General features: G+C 60.6%; 1 protein-coding gene across 11 annotated transcripts in view; it reads left to right on the top strand.

Annotated features, from left to right (window-relative positions):
- IGF2 (insulin like growth factor 2) overlaps window positions 1-10,701 on the top strand; it is a 29,520-nt gene extending 18,819 nt beyond the window's left edge. For 7 of the 11 annotated variants that reach the window (XM_074012865.1, XM_074012873.1, XM_074012870.1 and 4 more), the window contains 3 exons: window positions 4,526-4,688; window positions 6,385-6,533; window positions 6,827-10,701. In XM_074012865.1, the coding sequence (XP_073868966.1) occupies window positions 4,532-4,688; window positions 6,385-6,533; window positions 6,827-7,063 (543 nt within the window). In that variant the 5' untranslated portion in view covers window positions 4,526-4,531 and the 3' untranslated portion in view covers window positions 7,064-10,701. Of the gene's footprint in view, window positions 1-672; window positions 1,827-2,092; window positions 2,218-2,757; window positions 2,859-4,525; window positions 4,689-6,384; window positions 6,534-6,826 lie in introns of those variants that run through there. The other 4 variants (XM_074012866.1, XM_074012875.1, XM_074012867.1 and 1 more) reach the window with 4 other exon arrangements.
- The last annotated feature ends 5,711 nt before the right edge of the window (window positions 10,702-16,412 follow it).

The raw sequence follows: 16,412 nt of genomic DNA, 5'->3' as shown, positions 1-16,412 counted from the left end.
TCGGCCTGGCCCAGCCGGCCTTCCGTGCGTCCCGCACCTGGCGGGGGCTCCGGGGCTCCGGCGCGGCACCGGGGGGCGCTCGGGATCTGGCTGAGGCTCCAAGCGCCGCGTGGCCGGCTCCTCCTGCTAGGGCAGGTGGCGGCTGCGCGCCCCGCCTGAGCCCAGGGGCCCCCTCCGCCGCAGCAACCAACAAGGATCCCCCGATCCAGCCCCGAGCCACCTGCATCTGCACTCAGACGGGGCGCACCCGCAGTGCAGCCTCCTGGCAGGGATCTGGGATCCTGCCTGCCCCTGCCTGCCCGGAGACCCCAGCTCACCAGCACAGGCCGCCCTGGCACCCCAGAAACCCTAGATGGGGCCCCTGAATTCTCTAGAACGGGCATTCAGCATGGCCTTGGCGCTCTGCGGCTCCCTGCCCCCCACTCAGCCTCGTCCCCGCGCACCCCCCAGCCCCCGCGACCGCCGCCCCCCCCAACCGGGGCCCCAGGGCCCCAGGGCCCCCAGCCCGCGCCCCCCGCCCCGCGCTTGGCTCGGGTTGCGGGGGCGGGCCAGGGGCGGGGCGAGGGCTCCGCGGGCGCCCATTGGCGCGGGCGCGAGGCCAGCGAGGCCCGCGCGGGCCCCGGGCCGCGGGCTGGCGCGACTATAAGAGCCGGGCGTGGGCGCCCGCAGTTCGCCTGCTCTCCGGCGGAGCTGCGTGAGGCCCGGCAGGGCCCGGCCCCCCCCTTCCGGCCGCCCCCGCCTCCTGGCCCACGCCTGCCCGCGCTCTGCCCACCAGCGCCTCCATCGGGCAAGGCGGCCCCGCGTCGACGCCGCCCGCTGCCTCGCTGCTGACTCCCGTCCCGGGCGTCGTCCGCGGGGTCGCGCTCCGCCGGGCCTGCGGATTCCCCGCCGCCTCCTCTTCATCTACCTCAACTCCCCCATCCCCGCTTCGCCCGAGGAGGCGGTTCCCCCCGCAGGCAGTCCGGCTCGCAGGCCGCCGGCGTTGTCACCCCCCCGCGCTCCCCCTCCAGCCCTCCCCCCGGCGCGCAGCCTCGGGCCGCTCCCCTTTCCACGCTGCGTCCCGGAGCGGCCCCGGTGCCGCCACCGCCTGTCTCCTCCCGAGGCCCGGGCTCGCGACGGCTGAGGGCTCCGTCGGCCCAAACCGAGCTGGGCGCCCGCGGCCCGGGTGCAGCCTCCACTCCGCCCCCCAGTCACCGCCTCCCCCGGCCCCTCGACGTGGCGCCCTTTCCTTCGCTTCTCTGTGCTCCCCGTGCCCCTCTTGGCATCTGGCCCCGGCCCCCGATCTTTCTCCCGCAATCTTCCCTTCGCTCCCTCCCGTCCCCCCCAGTTCCCAGCCTCAGACTCCCTCCCCCCCTCAAGCCCGCCCTCTCGCCTTCGCCGAACCAAAGTGGATTAATTACACGCTTTCTGTTTCTCTCCGTGCTGTTCTCTCCCGCTGTGAGCCTGCCCGCCTCTCGCTGTCCTCTCTCCCTCTCGCCCTCTCTTCGGCCCCCCCCTTTCACGTTCACTCTGTCTCTCCCACTATCTCTGCCCCCCTCTATCCTTGATACAACAGCTGACCTCATTTCCCGATACCTTTTCCCCCCCTAAAAGTACAACATCTGGCCCGCCCCAGCCCGAAGACAGCCCGTCCTCCCTGGACAATCAGACTAATTCCCCCCCCCCAAAAAAAAAGCCATCCCCCCGCTCTGCCCCGTCGCACATTCGGCCCCCGCGACTCGGCCAGAGCGGCGCTGGCAGAGGAGTGTCCGGCAGGAGGGCCAACGCCCGCTGTTCGGTTTGCGACACGCAGCAGGGAGGTGGGCGGCAGCGTCGCCGGCTTCCAGGTAAGCGGCGTGTGCGGGCTGGGCCGGAGCCGGGGCTGGGGCGGCGCGGGCTTGCGCCGGACGCCCGGCCCTTCCTCCGACTGCTCCTGGCCCGGGCCTGCGGGGCTCGGCGGGGCGGCTGAGCCCGGGGAGGAGGAGGAAAACGGGCGGCTGCGGGTCCCGTTCCCTGCGCGGAGCCCCGCGCTCACTCTGGCGGTGGAGCTGGGGGTGGGGTGGGGTGGGGGCGTCGGGAAGGGCCAAGGGAGGTGTGAGCTGTCTGCAGGGGCGACTTCCTGGTCGGTCTGTGGGTGCAGGGGGTGCTGCCGAACATGTGTGATTCGTGCCTTACGGGCCCTGGCCTCCGGGGTGCTGGGTAACGAGGAGGGGCGCGGAGCCGCGGAAGCCCACCCTGGTATGTTGGCGCGGTGCCAGCGAGACCGCGAGAGGAAGACGGGGTGGGCGGGGCCAGGATGGAGAGGGGCCGAGTTGGCAGGAGTCATGGCAGACGCCACATTCGCGATATCTCCCCCCACACCCCCTCTGGCTCTGTCCGCAACATTTCCAAACAGGAGTCCCCGGGAGAGGGGGGAGAGGGGCTGCTGGCCCGAGGCTAAGAAGGGCAGAGCCTTCAACCCAGAGAGAGGCCAGGGCCCCTGCCCAGTGGGCAGCGTGGAAGTTTCCATACAAGGAGGTGGGAAGGAGACCCCCCCCTTCACTGCCCTGTGCAGAGATGAGCTGGGGGTGCAGGATGGGAGCCCATGGCACTTCGCTACGGGATGGTCCAGGGCTCGCGGTTGGGGGTGCAGGAGAGAAGAGACTGGCTGGGAGGAGGGAGAGGGCGGGAGCAAAGGCGTGGGGGAGTGGTCAGCAGGGAGAGGGGTGGGGGGTAGGGTGGAGCCGGGACTGGGAGGAGTCGGCTCACACATAAAAGCTGAGGCACTGACCAGCCTGCAAACTGGACATTAGCTTCTCCTGTGAAAGAGACTTCCAGCTTCCTCCTCCTCTTCTTCCTCCTCCTCCTCCTGCCCCAGCGAGCCTCCTGCTGAGCTGTAGGTAACCAGGACTGTGGACTGAGGACACCCGCTGCCATCCCACTCCAGCCTGAGGCAGGGCAGCAGGGGGCACGGCCCACGCCTGGGCCTCGGGCCCTGCAGCCGCCAGCCTGCTGCCTCTCGGACAGCACCCCCCTCCTCTCTCTTCCTCTGCCCCTACCCCCACCTGGTCTCTGCTTCCTCACCTGCTCCTTCCCTTTCCGTTCCTTCCCTTCGGCCCCCTGCTTGCCCAGGTCAGGGCTTTTCCTGGGCCCTCACCTGCTCCGCACCGCGGCAGGCATGCTTCCTGCCCTGCTTTCTGCCGGTCCCCTGACCCGGACCTCCAAGTTCGGAGTGGTGGGGCTTGTTGCCGAACCGCGGCGAGGGCTTGAGTGGCCAGCTGGCCGAGTGTGCTCTTATAATTTGGAAGCGGGTGGCAGAGGGGGCGGTGAGGGGACTGGCTAGGGTCCAGTCAAGGAGATGACCAAGGAGGCTTTCGGATCCTCGGTGCGGCTGCCCACTGCTCTTTAGAGAGGGCATGCAAACTTGTGCTTCTGTCCCATTGCCTGCTCAGTCGCTCACATAATTTATTGCATCAAAAACTCGCCTGGGTCTGTGGAGGGAAGGCTGGGGCTGCCCGCCTGGAGGGCTCCACCTTCTGCAGGGGTAGGGCCAACTTGCTGTGGTGGCCCCCGGCCTCCCACCCCGGAGTTGGTTAGCGGCCCCGTGGCCCTGCAGCCTGTGGAGGGGGTGTGTCCTAAGACTGGCCTCCCCTTCCAGATTGCACTCAGGGGAACCTGTTGTCTGACTTCCCAGGTGGCCTGAGCTGGTCTCTCCAACTCTCACGGGGAGAGTTTGGTAGCGCAAATGGGGAGATGTTCTGGAGGCCCTGGCTTTACTGGTTTGATTTGAGGCCTGGAAAGGAGGCTCTGGGCTTGTGTGTGTGTGTGTGTTTGGAGGTACACATAGCAGACTGGAGTTGGAGAACTGGGTGACTGGGAAAACAAGGTTTCTAGAAGCATGAGTGGTGTGGTTGTGCTAACCACTGGAGTTCTGAGCCAGGCCTGGCTCAGCGGCAGACTGGAAAGGTGGAAAAGCCAGGGGAGGGGGCGGGACTGGCCCAGCAGGACCGGCCTGTCGCTTTGAGGGGGATGGTCCTCCTGGACCCCCCCTGCTCAGCTGGGGGTTGTGGGGAGGAAGGGACTGGTCCTCCTGGATGCACATGCTCTGTGGGGTGGGGTTGTCTGCCATCTTGGCTGGCGCTGGAGGCCTGAGACGTGGTGATGGGCCCCTGGGCTGGCCCTGCCCCCATGGTGTCATAGGACGGAGGCCAGGTCGGGTGTCCAGCCTGGGCCCCTGCAGCTGTGGGTGCCGCCGAGCTCCTGCAATAATGACCACGGAGATGGTCACTCGTCGTGTAAAATTACTAGTGCTTCTTGCAAATCGAAGGAACTGGGCCCTTTCTGCGTGCTTCCAGACACTTCATTCTCCAGGTGGCCCTGCGCCCTCAACTCGGCATTGTGACCTATGTGTTACTTTTGTAATGAAAATAATGTTTATAGGAAAGCCATGCTTTAAATTTTTAATTGAATTTGTAGGTTGGCCAACGGCCTCTGGTTTGGGAGGGGCACCTTTGGCCTGGGGCTTGGCCTGGCTGCCACGCTCACACCACTTCTCTCCCGCCCCCAGATACCAATGGGAATCCCAATGGGGAAGTCGATGCTGGTGCTTCTCACCTTCTTGGCCTTCGCCTCGTGCTGCATTGCTGCTTACCGCCCCAGTGAGACCCTGTGCGGCGGGGAGCTCGTGGACACCCTCCAGTTCGTCTGTGGGGACCGCGGCTTCTACTTCAGTAAGTAGTTGGGAGGGGCTTCCTCAGATCCGGTCAGGCCCCTAAAGTGATAGGTGAGGACGCCTAACCTCAAGCCAGGGGAGCACACTCCTAGGTCAGCGGCCCAGCCCCTGCTCGGAGACTCCGACCTTCCAGCTGCGTTTCTGAGAACCTGCAGGGTCCCAGGGCATCCACACCAGCTGACTTTCCCTTCACAAGCCTCCTTCGAAGGGTGGGCCAGAGGTGTCCCCTAGACGTCGGGAGCACTTACGGGGGTCTCCCTTGGGGTCAGAATTTCTGTTGGGGGCTGTGAGCTCCCGCTGCGGAGGCGCCGCACCCCTAGGGCAGGGCTTCAGGCTCTGGAGGAAGAGCTTGCCTTTCTTCCTGCACCTTTTGGACATTTTGACAAGGGATGTGCGTTCAGTGAATGATCAGAATTAAAATCAGTAAAGTGATTTATAGAATTAAAATCAATAAAACAAGTGCAGTTGGTGGGTGGCAGGGGTGAACGGTGCATGCGCCTCCTTGGGCCCCAAGGCCGCCATGGAGGGTGCCCACCTGCTGACCTCAAGGACGATTCAGCCTTTCCTCATCTTTCTCTCTTGGTTTTCCGGCCTGGGGGTTGGCGGGTGGGTGCACAGCTCATTGTGCTTGAGACCCCGCCCCCAGATGGGGGGCTGGGTGGATGCAAAGGCAGGCATGGTGCCTAGGCATGCCTGATGGGGCAGGGGAGGGGCCACTTCTCGCTGGCCGGGACCACACGGCTTATTCCACCTGACACTCACCACGTCTCATCTTTACCACTTACTACTTACTCACGCTGTGCAATGGACTCACAGGATGCAAATGCACTTCAAAGCTTCTCTCTTAAAAGTTCCTGCTGCTTGACTCTGGAAGCCCCTGCCCGCCCTGGCCTCTCCTGTGCCCTCTCTCTCGCCTGTCCCATTTGGGGATAGGAAGTGGCACTGCAGGGCCTGGTGCCAGCCGGTCCTTGCCCAGGGAGAAGCTTCCCTGCACCAGGCTTTCCTGAGAGGAGGGGAGGGCCAAGCCCCCACTTGGGGGACCCTGTGATGGGGCTGCTGCTCCCTCCTCCGGCTGATGGCACCTGCCCTTTGGCACCCCAAGGTGGAGCCCCCAGTGACCTTCCCCTTCCAGCTGAGCATTGCTGTGGGGGAGAGGGGGAAGACGGGAGGAAAGAAGGGAGTGGTTCCATCGCGCCTCCTCACTCCTCTCCTCCCGTCTTCTCCTCTCCTGCCCTTGTCTCCCTGTCTCAGCAGCTCCGGGGTGGTGTGGGCCCCTCCAGCCTCCTAGGTGGTGCCAGGCCAGAGTCCAAGCTCAGGGACAGCAGTCCCTCCTGTGGGGGCCCCTGAACCGGACTCATATCCCACACGTTTTCCAAATCACCCCAGTGTGGGCCTTTGGTCCTGGTGGTGTCTGTCTGGCCATGGGACCAAGAGCTTGTGCCCATTTTTCATCTGAGGAAGGAGGCAGCAGAGGCCACGGGCTGGTCTGGGTCCCACTCTCTTCCCCTCTCACTTCTCTTCATCCTGGGGTGCCTCTGCCTGCCAGCTCTCACTTCCCTCCCCTGACCCGCAGGGTGGCCTCATCTTTCCAGAGCCTGGCCTGAGGGCAGGGGTGGTTTGCTCCTCCTTCGGCCTCCTGGGGCAGGGGGCAGCACGGTGCTAACATGGCTCTCTCTGTGCTGTGGGACTTCCAGGCAGGCCCGCAAGCCGTGTGAGCCGTCGCAGCCGTGGCATCGTTGAGGAGTGCTGTTTCCGCAGCTGTGACCTGGCCCTCCTGGAGACGTACTGTGCTACCCCCGCCAAGTCCGAGAGGGACGTGTCGACCCCTCCGACCGTGCTTCCGGTGAGGATCCTGGGCCCCTTCCCCACTCTCTAGAGATAGAGAAATAGGGTTTCGGGCGCCCAGCATTGCCTGTGGCCTCTGGGACCCCTTGGCCAGGGACAAGGACCCGTGACTTCCTTGCTTGTTGTGTGGCTGGGGAGCAGTTCAGACGCTGGCTCCTTCTGTCCCCCTGCCTGTGGACGTTAGCTCGAGTTGCTGATCAGTCACAGGGGTGACTTGTCAGGTCAGGCGGGTGGCTCGGGCGGAAAAGCGTGGAGAGCAGGCACCTGCTGACCAGCCCCTTCCCCTCTCAGGACAACTTCCCCAGATACCCCGTGGGCAAGTTCTTCCGATATGACACCTGGAAGCAGTCCACCCAGCGTCTGCGCAGGGGCCTGCCTGCCCTCCTGCGTGCCCGCCGGGGTCGCATGCTCGCCAAGGAGCTCGAGGCATTCAGGGAGGCCAAGCGTCACCGTCCCCTGATTGCTCTGCCCACCCAAGACCCCACCCACGGGGGCGCCTCCCCAGAGATGTCCAGCAATCGGAAGTGAGCAAAACTGCCGCAAGTCTGCAGCCGGCACCACCACCCTCCAGCCTCCTCCTGACCAGCGACGTTTCCATCAGGTTCCATCTCCAAAATCTCTCGGTTCCACTTCCCCCCCGGGGCTTCTCCTGACCCCAGCCCCCGTGCCCCGCCTCCCCGAAACAGGCTACTCTCCTCGGCCCCCTCCATCGGGCTGAGGTCCACAGCAACATCTTCAAACATGTACAAAATCGATTGGCTTTAAACACCCTCCCTCCAAATTATCCCCAATTATCCCCACACATAAAAAATCAAAACTTTAAACTAACCCCCTTCCCCCCCACCACAACAACCCTCTTAAAAATAATTGGCTTTTTAGAAACACCAGAAAAACTCAGAAATTGGCTTTAAAAAAACAACAACCAAAAAAAAAAAATCAATTGGCAAAAAAAAAAAAAAGTATTAAAACGAATTGGCTGAGAAACAATTGGCAAAATAAAGGAATTTGGCACTCCCCACCCCCCTCTTTCTCTTCTCCCTTGGACTTTGAGTCAAATTGGCCTGGACTTGAGTCCCTGAACCAGCAAAGAGAAAAGAAGGGCCCCAGAAATCACAGGTGGGCATGTCGCTGCTACCGTCATCTCCCTTCTCATGGGAATTTTCAGGGTAAACTGGCCATCCCAAAATAGCAACAACCCAGACTGGCTCCTCACTCCCTTTTCCATCACTAAAAATCACAGAGCAGTCAGAGGGACCCGGTGAGACCAAAGGAGGGGAGGACAGAGCATGAAAACCGAAATCCATGCAAATAAAATGTAATTGGCACAACCCCACCCCCAAATCTTATATCTCAATTCCCATCCTAAAAAGCACTCATACCTTATGCATCCCCGCAGCCACATGCACGCAACACACAGCACACACACACACACACAGCAAACACACACAGCATACACGCACACACAGCACACACACGCACATGCGCACACACAGCACACATGCACACACAGCACACACAGCATACACGCACACACAGCACACGCACACAGCACACACAGCATACACGCACACACAGCACATGCACACAGCACACACAGCATACACGCACACAGCATACATGCACACACAGCACACGCACACACAGCAGACACGAACACAGCACACGCACACAGCACACGCACACAGCACACACGAACACAGCACGCACACAGCATACACGCATACACAGCACGTGCACACACAGCGCATATACACAGCACACACATGCACACACAGCACACACATGCACACACAGCACACACACGCACACAGCACACACACACAGCACACACACATGCACACACAAGCACCACCTGCGCACACACATGGGCACACACGCACACCCCCACACAATTGGATGACAACAATAAGCATATCTAAGCAACTGCAATATCTCTACGGATTAGGCCAAAGTCCCGCTAAGATTCTCCAAACTGTTTTCATGGTCTGAGCCCCGCTCCTGTTCCCATCTCCACTGCCCCTCAGCCCTGTCTGTGCCCTGCCTCTCAGAGGAGGGGGCTCAGGTGGTGCCTGAGTGTGCGGCCCGCGGCGTTTGGGATGCGCCCATAGGGTGGGCGGGGTGTGTCCCAGGCGTAATTCCATCTTTCCACCATTAGAGAGGTGCCCTTGCGAGGCTGGCCTCGTTGGCGCCTGTCTCCGCGGCCCCCGCAGTGTGAGCCACGATGCTCCCCACGCCCCACCATCCCGATACACCTTACTGTGTGTCGGCCCAGCCAGAGTGAGGAAGGAGTTTGGCCACAATGGAGATGATGGTAGCCGAGCAGACATGCCCCCACGAGTAGCCTGACTTCCTGGTGTGCTCCTGCAAGGAAGATCTTGGGGAACCCCCACCGGAGCACACTTAGGGATCATCTTTGCCCGCCTCCTGGGGACCCCCCAAGAAATGCGGGGTCCTCAGGAGCCGTGCACTGATGCGGGGAGTGTGGGAAGTCTGGCGGTTGGAGGGGTGGGTGGGGGGCAGTGGGGGCTGGGTGGGGGGAGCTTTGGGGTAGGAAGTGGTCCCTGGAGATTTTGGATGGAAAAGTCAGGAGGAGTGACGGCAGACTTGCGTAGAGAAATTAGGAACCCCCAAATTTCACGTCAATTGATCTATTTCCCCTCTTTGTTTCTTGGGGCATTTTTTCCTTTTTTTTTTTTTGTTTTTTTTTTTTTTGATCCCTCCTTAGCTTTACGCGCTCAGAAACCAAATTAAACCCCCTCCCTATGTAACAGGGGGGCAGTGACAAAAGCAAGAATGCACGAAGCCAGCTTGAGACCATCACGTCCTGCCCTCCGCCATTTATCGCCCTGATTGAATTTTGTTTTTATCTGTCCCTGTTGCTTGTGTTGGGTTGAGGGTGGAGCCTCCTGGGGGGCACTGGCCACTGAGCCCCCTTGGAGAAGTCAGAGGGGAGTGGAGAAGGTCACTGTCCGACCTGGCTTCTGGGGACAGTGGCTGGTCCCCAGAGGTCCTGAGGGCGGAGGGGGGAGTGGGCAGGGTCTCCTCAGGTGTCAGGAGGGTGCTCGGAGGCCACAGGAGGGGGCTTCCGGCTGGCCCAAGGCTGGCCAGAGGGGAAGGGGTTGCAGGTGTGTAAACAGGATTCCATCAGGCTGGTGCAGGGTGGCCGCCTTCCGCACACTTGAGGAGCCCTCCGCTCTCCCTCGGTGGCATCTTGCCCGCCCCTCAGCACCCTGCCTTGTCTCCAGGAGGTCCGAAGCTCTGTAGGACCTCCTGGGGGCAAGGTGGGGTGAGGTCGGAGAGTAGGGAGGTCAGGCAGGTCTGAGCCCACAGAGCAGGAGAGCTGCCAGGTCTGCCCATCGACCAGGTTGCTGGGGCCCCGGAGCCCGCGGGTCTGGCGATGCCGACGCAGCCACCACCGCGGCGCCTAGGGCTGTGGCAGGGACTCGGCGTCTGGGAGGCTTACCTCGCCCCCACTTGTGCCCCCAGCTCAGCCCCCCTGCACGCAGCCCGACTAGAAGTCTAGAGGCCCGAGGCTTCTGGGTCCTGGCGACGGGGCTGGCATGACCCCGGGGGTCGTCCATGCCAGCCCACCTCAGTCGCAGAGGGTCCCTCGGCAAGTGCCCTGAGAGTGGGCCATTCGGAACATTGGACAGAAGCCCAAAGAGCCAAATTGTCACAATTGGAGAACCCACATTGGCCTGAGATCCAAAACACTTCGAGGCACCCCAAATTACCTGCCCATTCGTCGGGACGCCCACCCACCCAGTGTTACATTCGGCCTCACCAGAGTGGGTGTCCCCGGGGCACCTGCCGACGGACCCCTTGCGCCCCCAGGTTTGCAGCTCTCCCCTGGGCCACTAACCATCCTGGCCCGGCTGCCTGCCTGACCTCCGTGCCTGGTCGTGGCTCTCCATCTTATCTCCTCCCCGTGTCCCCAATGTCTTCAGCGGGGGCCCCCTCTTGGGTCCCCTCCTCTGCCATCAACTGAAGACCCCCACGCCAAACACTGAATGTCACCTGTACCTGCCGCCTCAGTCCACCTTGCGGCCCGTGTTTGACTCAACTCAGCTCTTTTAACGCTAATATTTCTGGCAAAATCCCATGCTTGGGTTTTTGTCACTAACCTGTTAACGCTTGCAATCCCAATAAAGCATTGAAAGCCATAATCTTCTGAGTGTTCCACTCTTTGACTAGGGTACCAGATTGCGGGAGGGAGGGAAGGGGCTGAGCACCTGGGAGCGGGCAGAGGGGCATAGGAGAAGAGGGGAGGGGAAGGAAAGCCTTAGGGGTGTGGACACCTCCCTCTGTCCCCTGATCACACACATGGGAGAAACGAGAGCGGTTGGAAGCCAGACTCATACTCATGGTTGTGCACCTGAATCCAGGGGGTCTGGGACAGTTTCAGGCCCCAAGTTCTCAAAGATGGGGGTGCCACGAGGATAGGAACCTGGGGGGCTTTTTCAGAGAAAAAGCAAAGTACCATCACTACCAACTCCAGGGAATGCCCCCTCCCCACCAACCTTGGAGGACTGGGGCTGGGCAACCTCTGAAAGGTTTTGGAAATCATAGCTGTTGCTGGAGATGGGGGCTCAGGGCCACTCCCACCCAGGCACTCAGCCCCCTTCCAAGATTGAGGCTGCCCATATGTCATTGGTACCACTCCCTCCTGCCAGGGCTCAGCCTATGCCCACCTGTCCCAAGGGTGCTGGCCTCTAGCTTTCAAGGGTCCCTGAGCATGGGAGGAGGGGTAGGCTGGGCTGCTGGGAGCCTGGCCCAGCCTCTTCTCTCTATCCCCCTCCAGGAACTTTCCAGCAGCCTTGGGCAGTGGATCTGCCTCTGCCCACCCCACTGTGGGGATGGAGGGACAGGGGCACCACAGTGGAGCCCGGAAGCATGCCCCCGGCCCTGCAGCCTTCAGTGCTGGGCAGGCAGTGGGGAGGGACCTGACTGGGTTGGGGGCATGTTTGCATCCTGGCACCCGGGGATTCTGCCCCTGGTCAAGCCCTGTCCCTTGACGGCTGCCTCTGTCCCTAGTTTCTCCTGTGCCGGGTACTGGAGGGTGCTGGGCTGTCACCCAAGCCTCTGGGGCCTGAGGACACATCTACACGGACGGTGTCACTGCCCACACCATCTGAGAACCACTCCAAGGGAAGGGAGAGGGTAGGCAGTGGTTTGGGGAGTTGCCTGGAGGAGGTGGGATTCGCCTTGAAAATGAGGAGGGCTGGGGGTTGGAGAAGAGCAGATTGGATGTGGGGGGCACCATGCCCTTCCCGGGCTGGTCCTTGGCTCTGTACCTCAGTGCTAGGGCTAAGCTGGAGGGCTCAGGGCCCAGGTGGCATTGCTGACCCCCAGGGGGTCAGGGTCGCTCTGAGGCCCTTCCGTAGGTGTAGATGGAGCCCTAGTCCTGTCCACCTTCCTGAGGCCAGCTGGAGTTTCTTTCCCTGCAAGCTCAGGAAGCCCTGCCCCGTGCCCCTCCCCCAGCCCTGCGGCCCCCTAGGCCCATGCAGGGCCAGCCTCATGGTCTCCCTTCCTCTCTGGATCTGCTTCAGGGCCTAGCGTCCAGCCCCATGAGCCTGGGCCTTCCTGCTCTTGCCCACACTGGCCCCAGATCACTTCAACACTGGTTCTCCCTGCACCCTGGGCCTGCTCAGCCACTCCTGCCCACGCCCGGGAGCTTCTCTGCAGCTTCTTTCCTTTCACTTGCAGCCTGGCTGCCCTCTGCTTACCCAGAACCCTTGTGACCTCTCCTGACCTCTCTGCAGAACCAGGCAAAGCCACTCACCCCAGTTCTCTCGGGATTAGCCTGGTCTCTCGCCACCCACTCAGGGCTGCCCAGCCTTCATCCTGCTCCCCTGGGCCCAGCCTCATTCCAGGGGTTCTGAGACTGCAGGGCCCTCTCTTCTCCCCTCTCCCTGCTTTGCAAATTCTCAGTTCATCCTGGCAGCTCCAACTCTCCATCCCTCCACCCATCCATCCACCCATCCCTCCACCCATCCACCCCTCCACCCATCCCTCCACCCATCCCTCCACCCATCCCTCCACCCATCCATCCCTCCACCCATCCATCCACCCATCCATCCACCCATCCCTCCACCCATCCCTCCACCCATCCATCCCTCCACCCATCCATCCACCCATCCCTCCACCCATCCCCCCACCCATCCATCCATCCATCCATCCACCCATCCATCCACCCCATCCCTCCATCCACCCATCCATCCACCCATCCCCCAACCCATCCATCCACCCATCCCCCCACCCATCCCTCCACCCATCTGTCCACCCATCCGTCCCTCCACCCATCCCTCCACCCATCCCCCCACCCATCCATCCACCCATCCCTCCACCCGTCCCTCCACGCATCCCTCCACCCATCCATCCACCCATCCCTCAACCCATCCATCCACCCATCCATCCACCCATCCATCCACCCATCCCTCCACCCATCCATCCATCCACCCATCCCTCCACCCTCCCCTCCACCCATCCATCCACCCATTCATCCCTCCACCCATCCCTCCACCCATCCATCCACCCATCCCTCCACCCATCCATCCACTCATCCATCCACCCATCCATCCAACCATCCATCCACCTGTCCATCCACCTATCCCTTCACCCATCCACCCATCCATCCCTCCACTCATCCATCCACCCATCCATCCACCCATCCACTTACCCACTCACTCACCAACTCATCCATCCACTCATCCATCTACCCACCCAACCATCCACTCACCATCCACCCATTCACCTGTTTATCCATCCCCTCCACTCACTTACCACTCACTCACCCACTCATCTATCCATTTACTCACCCCTCCATCCGCCTACCCACTCATCCATCTATTCATCCATCCTCCACCTACTCACCCACTCACTAACCCACTCACCCATTCACCCATCTTTTCATCCACCCGCCCAACCATCCACTCATCCACCCATCCATCTATTCATCCATCCCATCCACAAACACCCCACTTACTACTCACTCACCCACTCATCCATCCATTTACTTACCCCTTCACTCATCCACCCACTCATCCATCTATTCATCCATCCTATCCACCCACTCACCCACTTACCCACTCTCACCCACTCATCCATCCACCCACTCACCCTCCCATCTACCCACCCACTCATCTATCCATCTACCCATTCACCCACTTACCCATTCACTCACTCATCCATCCATCCACTCACCTTCCATCCACCCACCCAGTCATCTATCCATCTACCCATTCACCCACTTACTCACCCACTCATCCATCCATCCACTCACCCTCCATCCACCCACCCGGTCATTTAGCTATTCACCTGTCCATCCACCCACTTACCACTCACTCACCCACTCATCCATCCATCCACTCACCCTCCATCCACCCACCTGGTCATCTAGCTATTCACCTGTCCATCCACCCACTTAACTCTCACTAACCCACTCATCCATCCATCTACTCACCCTCCATCCACCCACCAGGTCATCTAGCTATTCATCTGTCCATCCACCCACTTACCACTCACTCACTCACTCATCCATCCATCCACTCACCCTCCATCCACCCACCAAGTCATCTATCTATTCATCTGTCCATCCACCCACTCGCCCACTTACCTCTTACTCGCCCACTCATCCATCCATCCCATCTACCCACCCACTCATCTATCCATCTATCCATCTACACATTCACCCACTTACCCACTCACCCACTCATCCATCCATCCACTCACCCTCCATCCACTCACCCAGTCATCTATCTATTCATCTGTCCATCCACCCACTTAACTCTCACCCACTCATCCATCCATCCACTCACCCTGCATCCACCCACCCAGTCATCTATCTATCTACCCATCCACCCACTTACCCACTCACTCACCCACTTATCCATCCATCCACTCACCCTCCATCCACCCACCTGGTCATCTAGCTATTCACCTGTCCATCCACCCACTTACCACTCACTCACCCACTCATCCATCCATCCACTCACCCTCCATCCACCCACCCACTCATGCATTTGTATGCATGGACAGGCACTATCCACATGCTGGACTTTCGGGCCAAGAGATGGGCTCAGTGTCATGGAAGGAAGAAGGACAAAGGTGTTGGGTGCTCTTTTAAGTAGGACAGGCCTCATGGAGAAGTTGGCATGGAGGAAGAGACTGGAAGGAGCGGAGGATGGAGTATGGAGTGTGCAGAAAGAGCATTCTTCCTCGTGGGGATGAAGCATGAGTGGCTGTGGGAGTGTTTGAGCAACAGCAGGAAGTCGGGGGTTTTGGTGGGTGGGAGTTGCAGCAGCAGGAGGAGGTGGGGGGCCTGTGTAGGGGCCTGTGTAGGAGGCACAGCTGTCATGGGGGGCAGATGGCCTGGGCTGCATAGGCCAATGCCATTTGTTCAACAGACACCACGGGCCCCTAAGGCCATGGGGTGAATGGTGGCCCTCAAAAAGATCTGTCCCACCACATCAGTGACTCGAAACTGTAGTCCCAGCTACTCGGGAGGCTGAGCCAGGAGGATCACTTGAGCTCGGGAGTCCAAGGTTACAGTGAGCAGTGATAGCACCTGTGAATAGACACTGCACTCCAGCCTGGGTTACAGCATGAGATCCCCCCCCATGTCTCTAAACAATAAAAGAGACCTGTCTATATCCTGACCCCCTTGGACCTGTGAATGTGCTCGTGAATAGAAACAGGGTCAACAGGCGTGGTGGCTCACACCTGTAATCCCAACACTTTGGGAGGCCGGAGGTGGGTGGATCACCTGAGCCTAGGAGTTTGAGGCCAGCCTGGGCAAGATGGCAACACCCCATCTCTACCACAAACAACCACCCCAAGACAAAAATTAGCTGGTGTGGTGGCTCACGCCTGTAGTCCCAGCTAGTTGGGAGGCTGAGGCAGGAGGATGACTTGAGCCTAGAAGGCAGAGGTTGCAGTGAGGAGATCGCACCACTGTACTCCACCCTGGGTGAGAGAGCAAGATCTTGTCTCAAAAAAAAGAAAAATAAAAAAAGATGAAGGGTCTTTGCAGGATCTTGTGATTAGATCATCTTGGGTTTGGGGTGGGCCTAAATCAAGTGATAGGTGTCCTCGGAAATGACACGAAGGGGAAGGGGCACCCCAGGACAAGGCCAGGTGACCCTGGAGGCCGAGATGGGAGTGAGGCAACCACACAACAGGGAACGCCCGGGCCCCAGGAGCTGGAATGGGTGGAGAGAAATCCTCCCCTAGAGACTTTGGAGGTGCCTTGCAGACCCCTTGGTTTCAGACTTGCGGCCTCTAGAGCTATGAGAGAATGAATTTCTGTTATTTTAAACCGCCTGCCTGGGGTCACTTAGGAAATGACATTAGGATGCCCTGGCTCCGTCCTAGGTCCCATTCCAGGTGCTGTGGATCCTTCCTTGAACATTTAATCAAGGAGCTCCCAGTCCACGGCCCACATCCCGGCTGCCCCAGCCTCCTGCCTGCCTGTTCTGGCCTGTCTCCTCTCCACTCTAACCCCCACACAGCACCCACGTGGCCACATGGCACAGTTCGGCTCATAGTCTGGCAGTGGTACCTTATTTCCTTAGTGACAAGCAACACCCTCGTGATAACCCATGAGACCACCTGACCCAGGCTACCCATCACCACCACCGCTATGACACCTGCCCAGACACAGTGGTTCCGGGTCAGACTTCCCCTGCCTAGATCCCTTCCCCTGCAGACCTTTGCCCAGGTAATCTTGGCATGGTTGCACCCTCGGCATGGAGCCTGCCTTGGAATTCCTCTACACAACGGCAGTCCGTGTGGACCTGTCCCGCAAATGCTCCGGGAATGAAGAGGACACGTTTCCAGTGGCACCTGCTGTGGCCGGCTTCACTCCTCCAGGATGTCC

This window comes from Macaca fascicularis, chromosome 14, assembly GCF_037993035.2.
Source record: "Macaca fascicularis isolate 582-1 chromosome 14, T2T-MFA8v1.1".
NCBI classification, from domain to species: Eukaryota; Metazoa; Chordata; class Mammalia; order Primates; family Cercopithecidae; genus Macaca; species Macaca fascicularis.
Note: the sequence above shows the minus strand (reverse complement) of the source record. Positions and strands in the feature narration are given on the sequence as shown.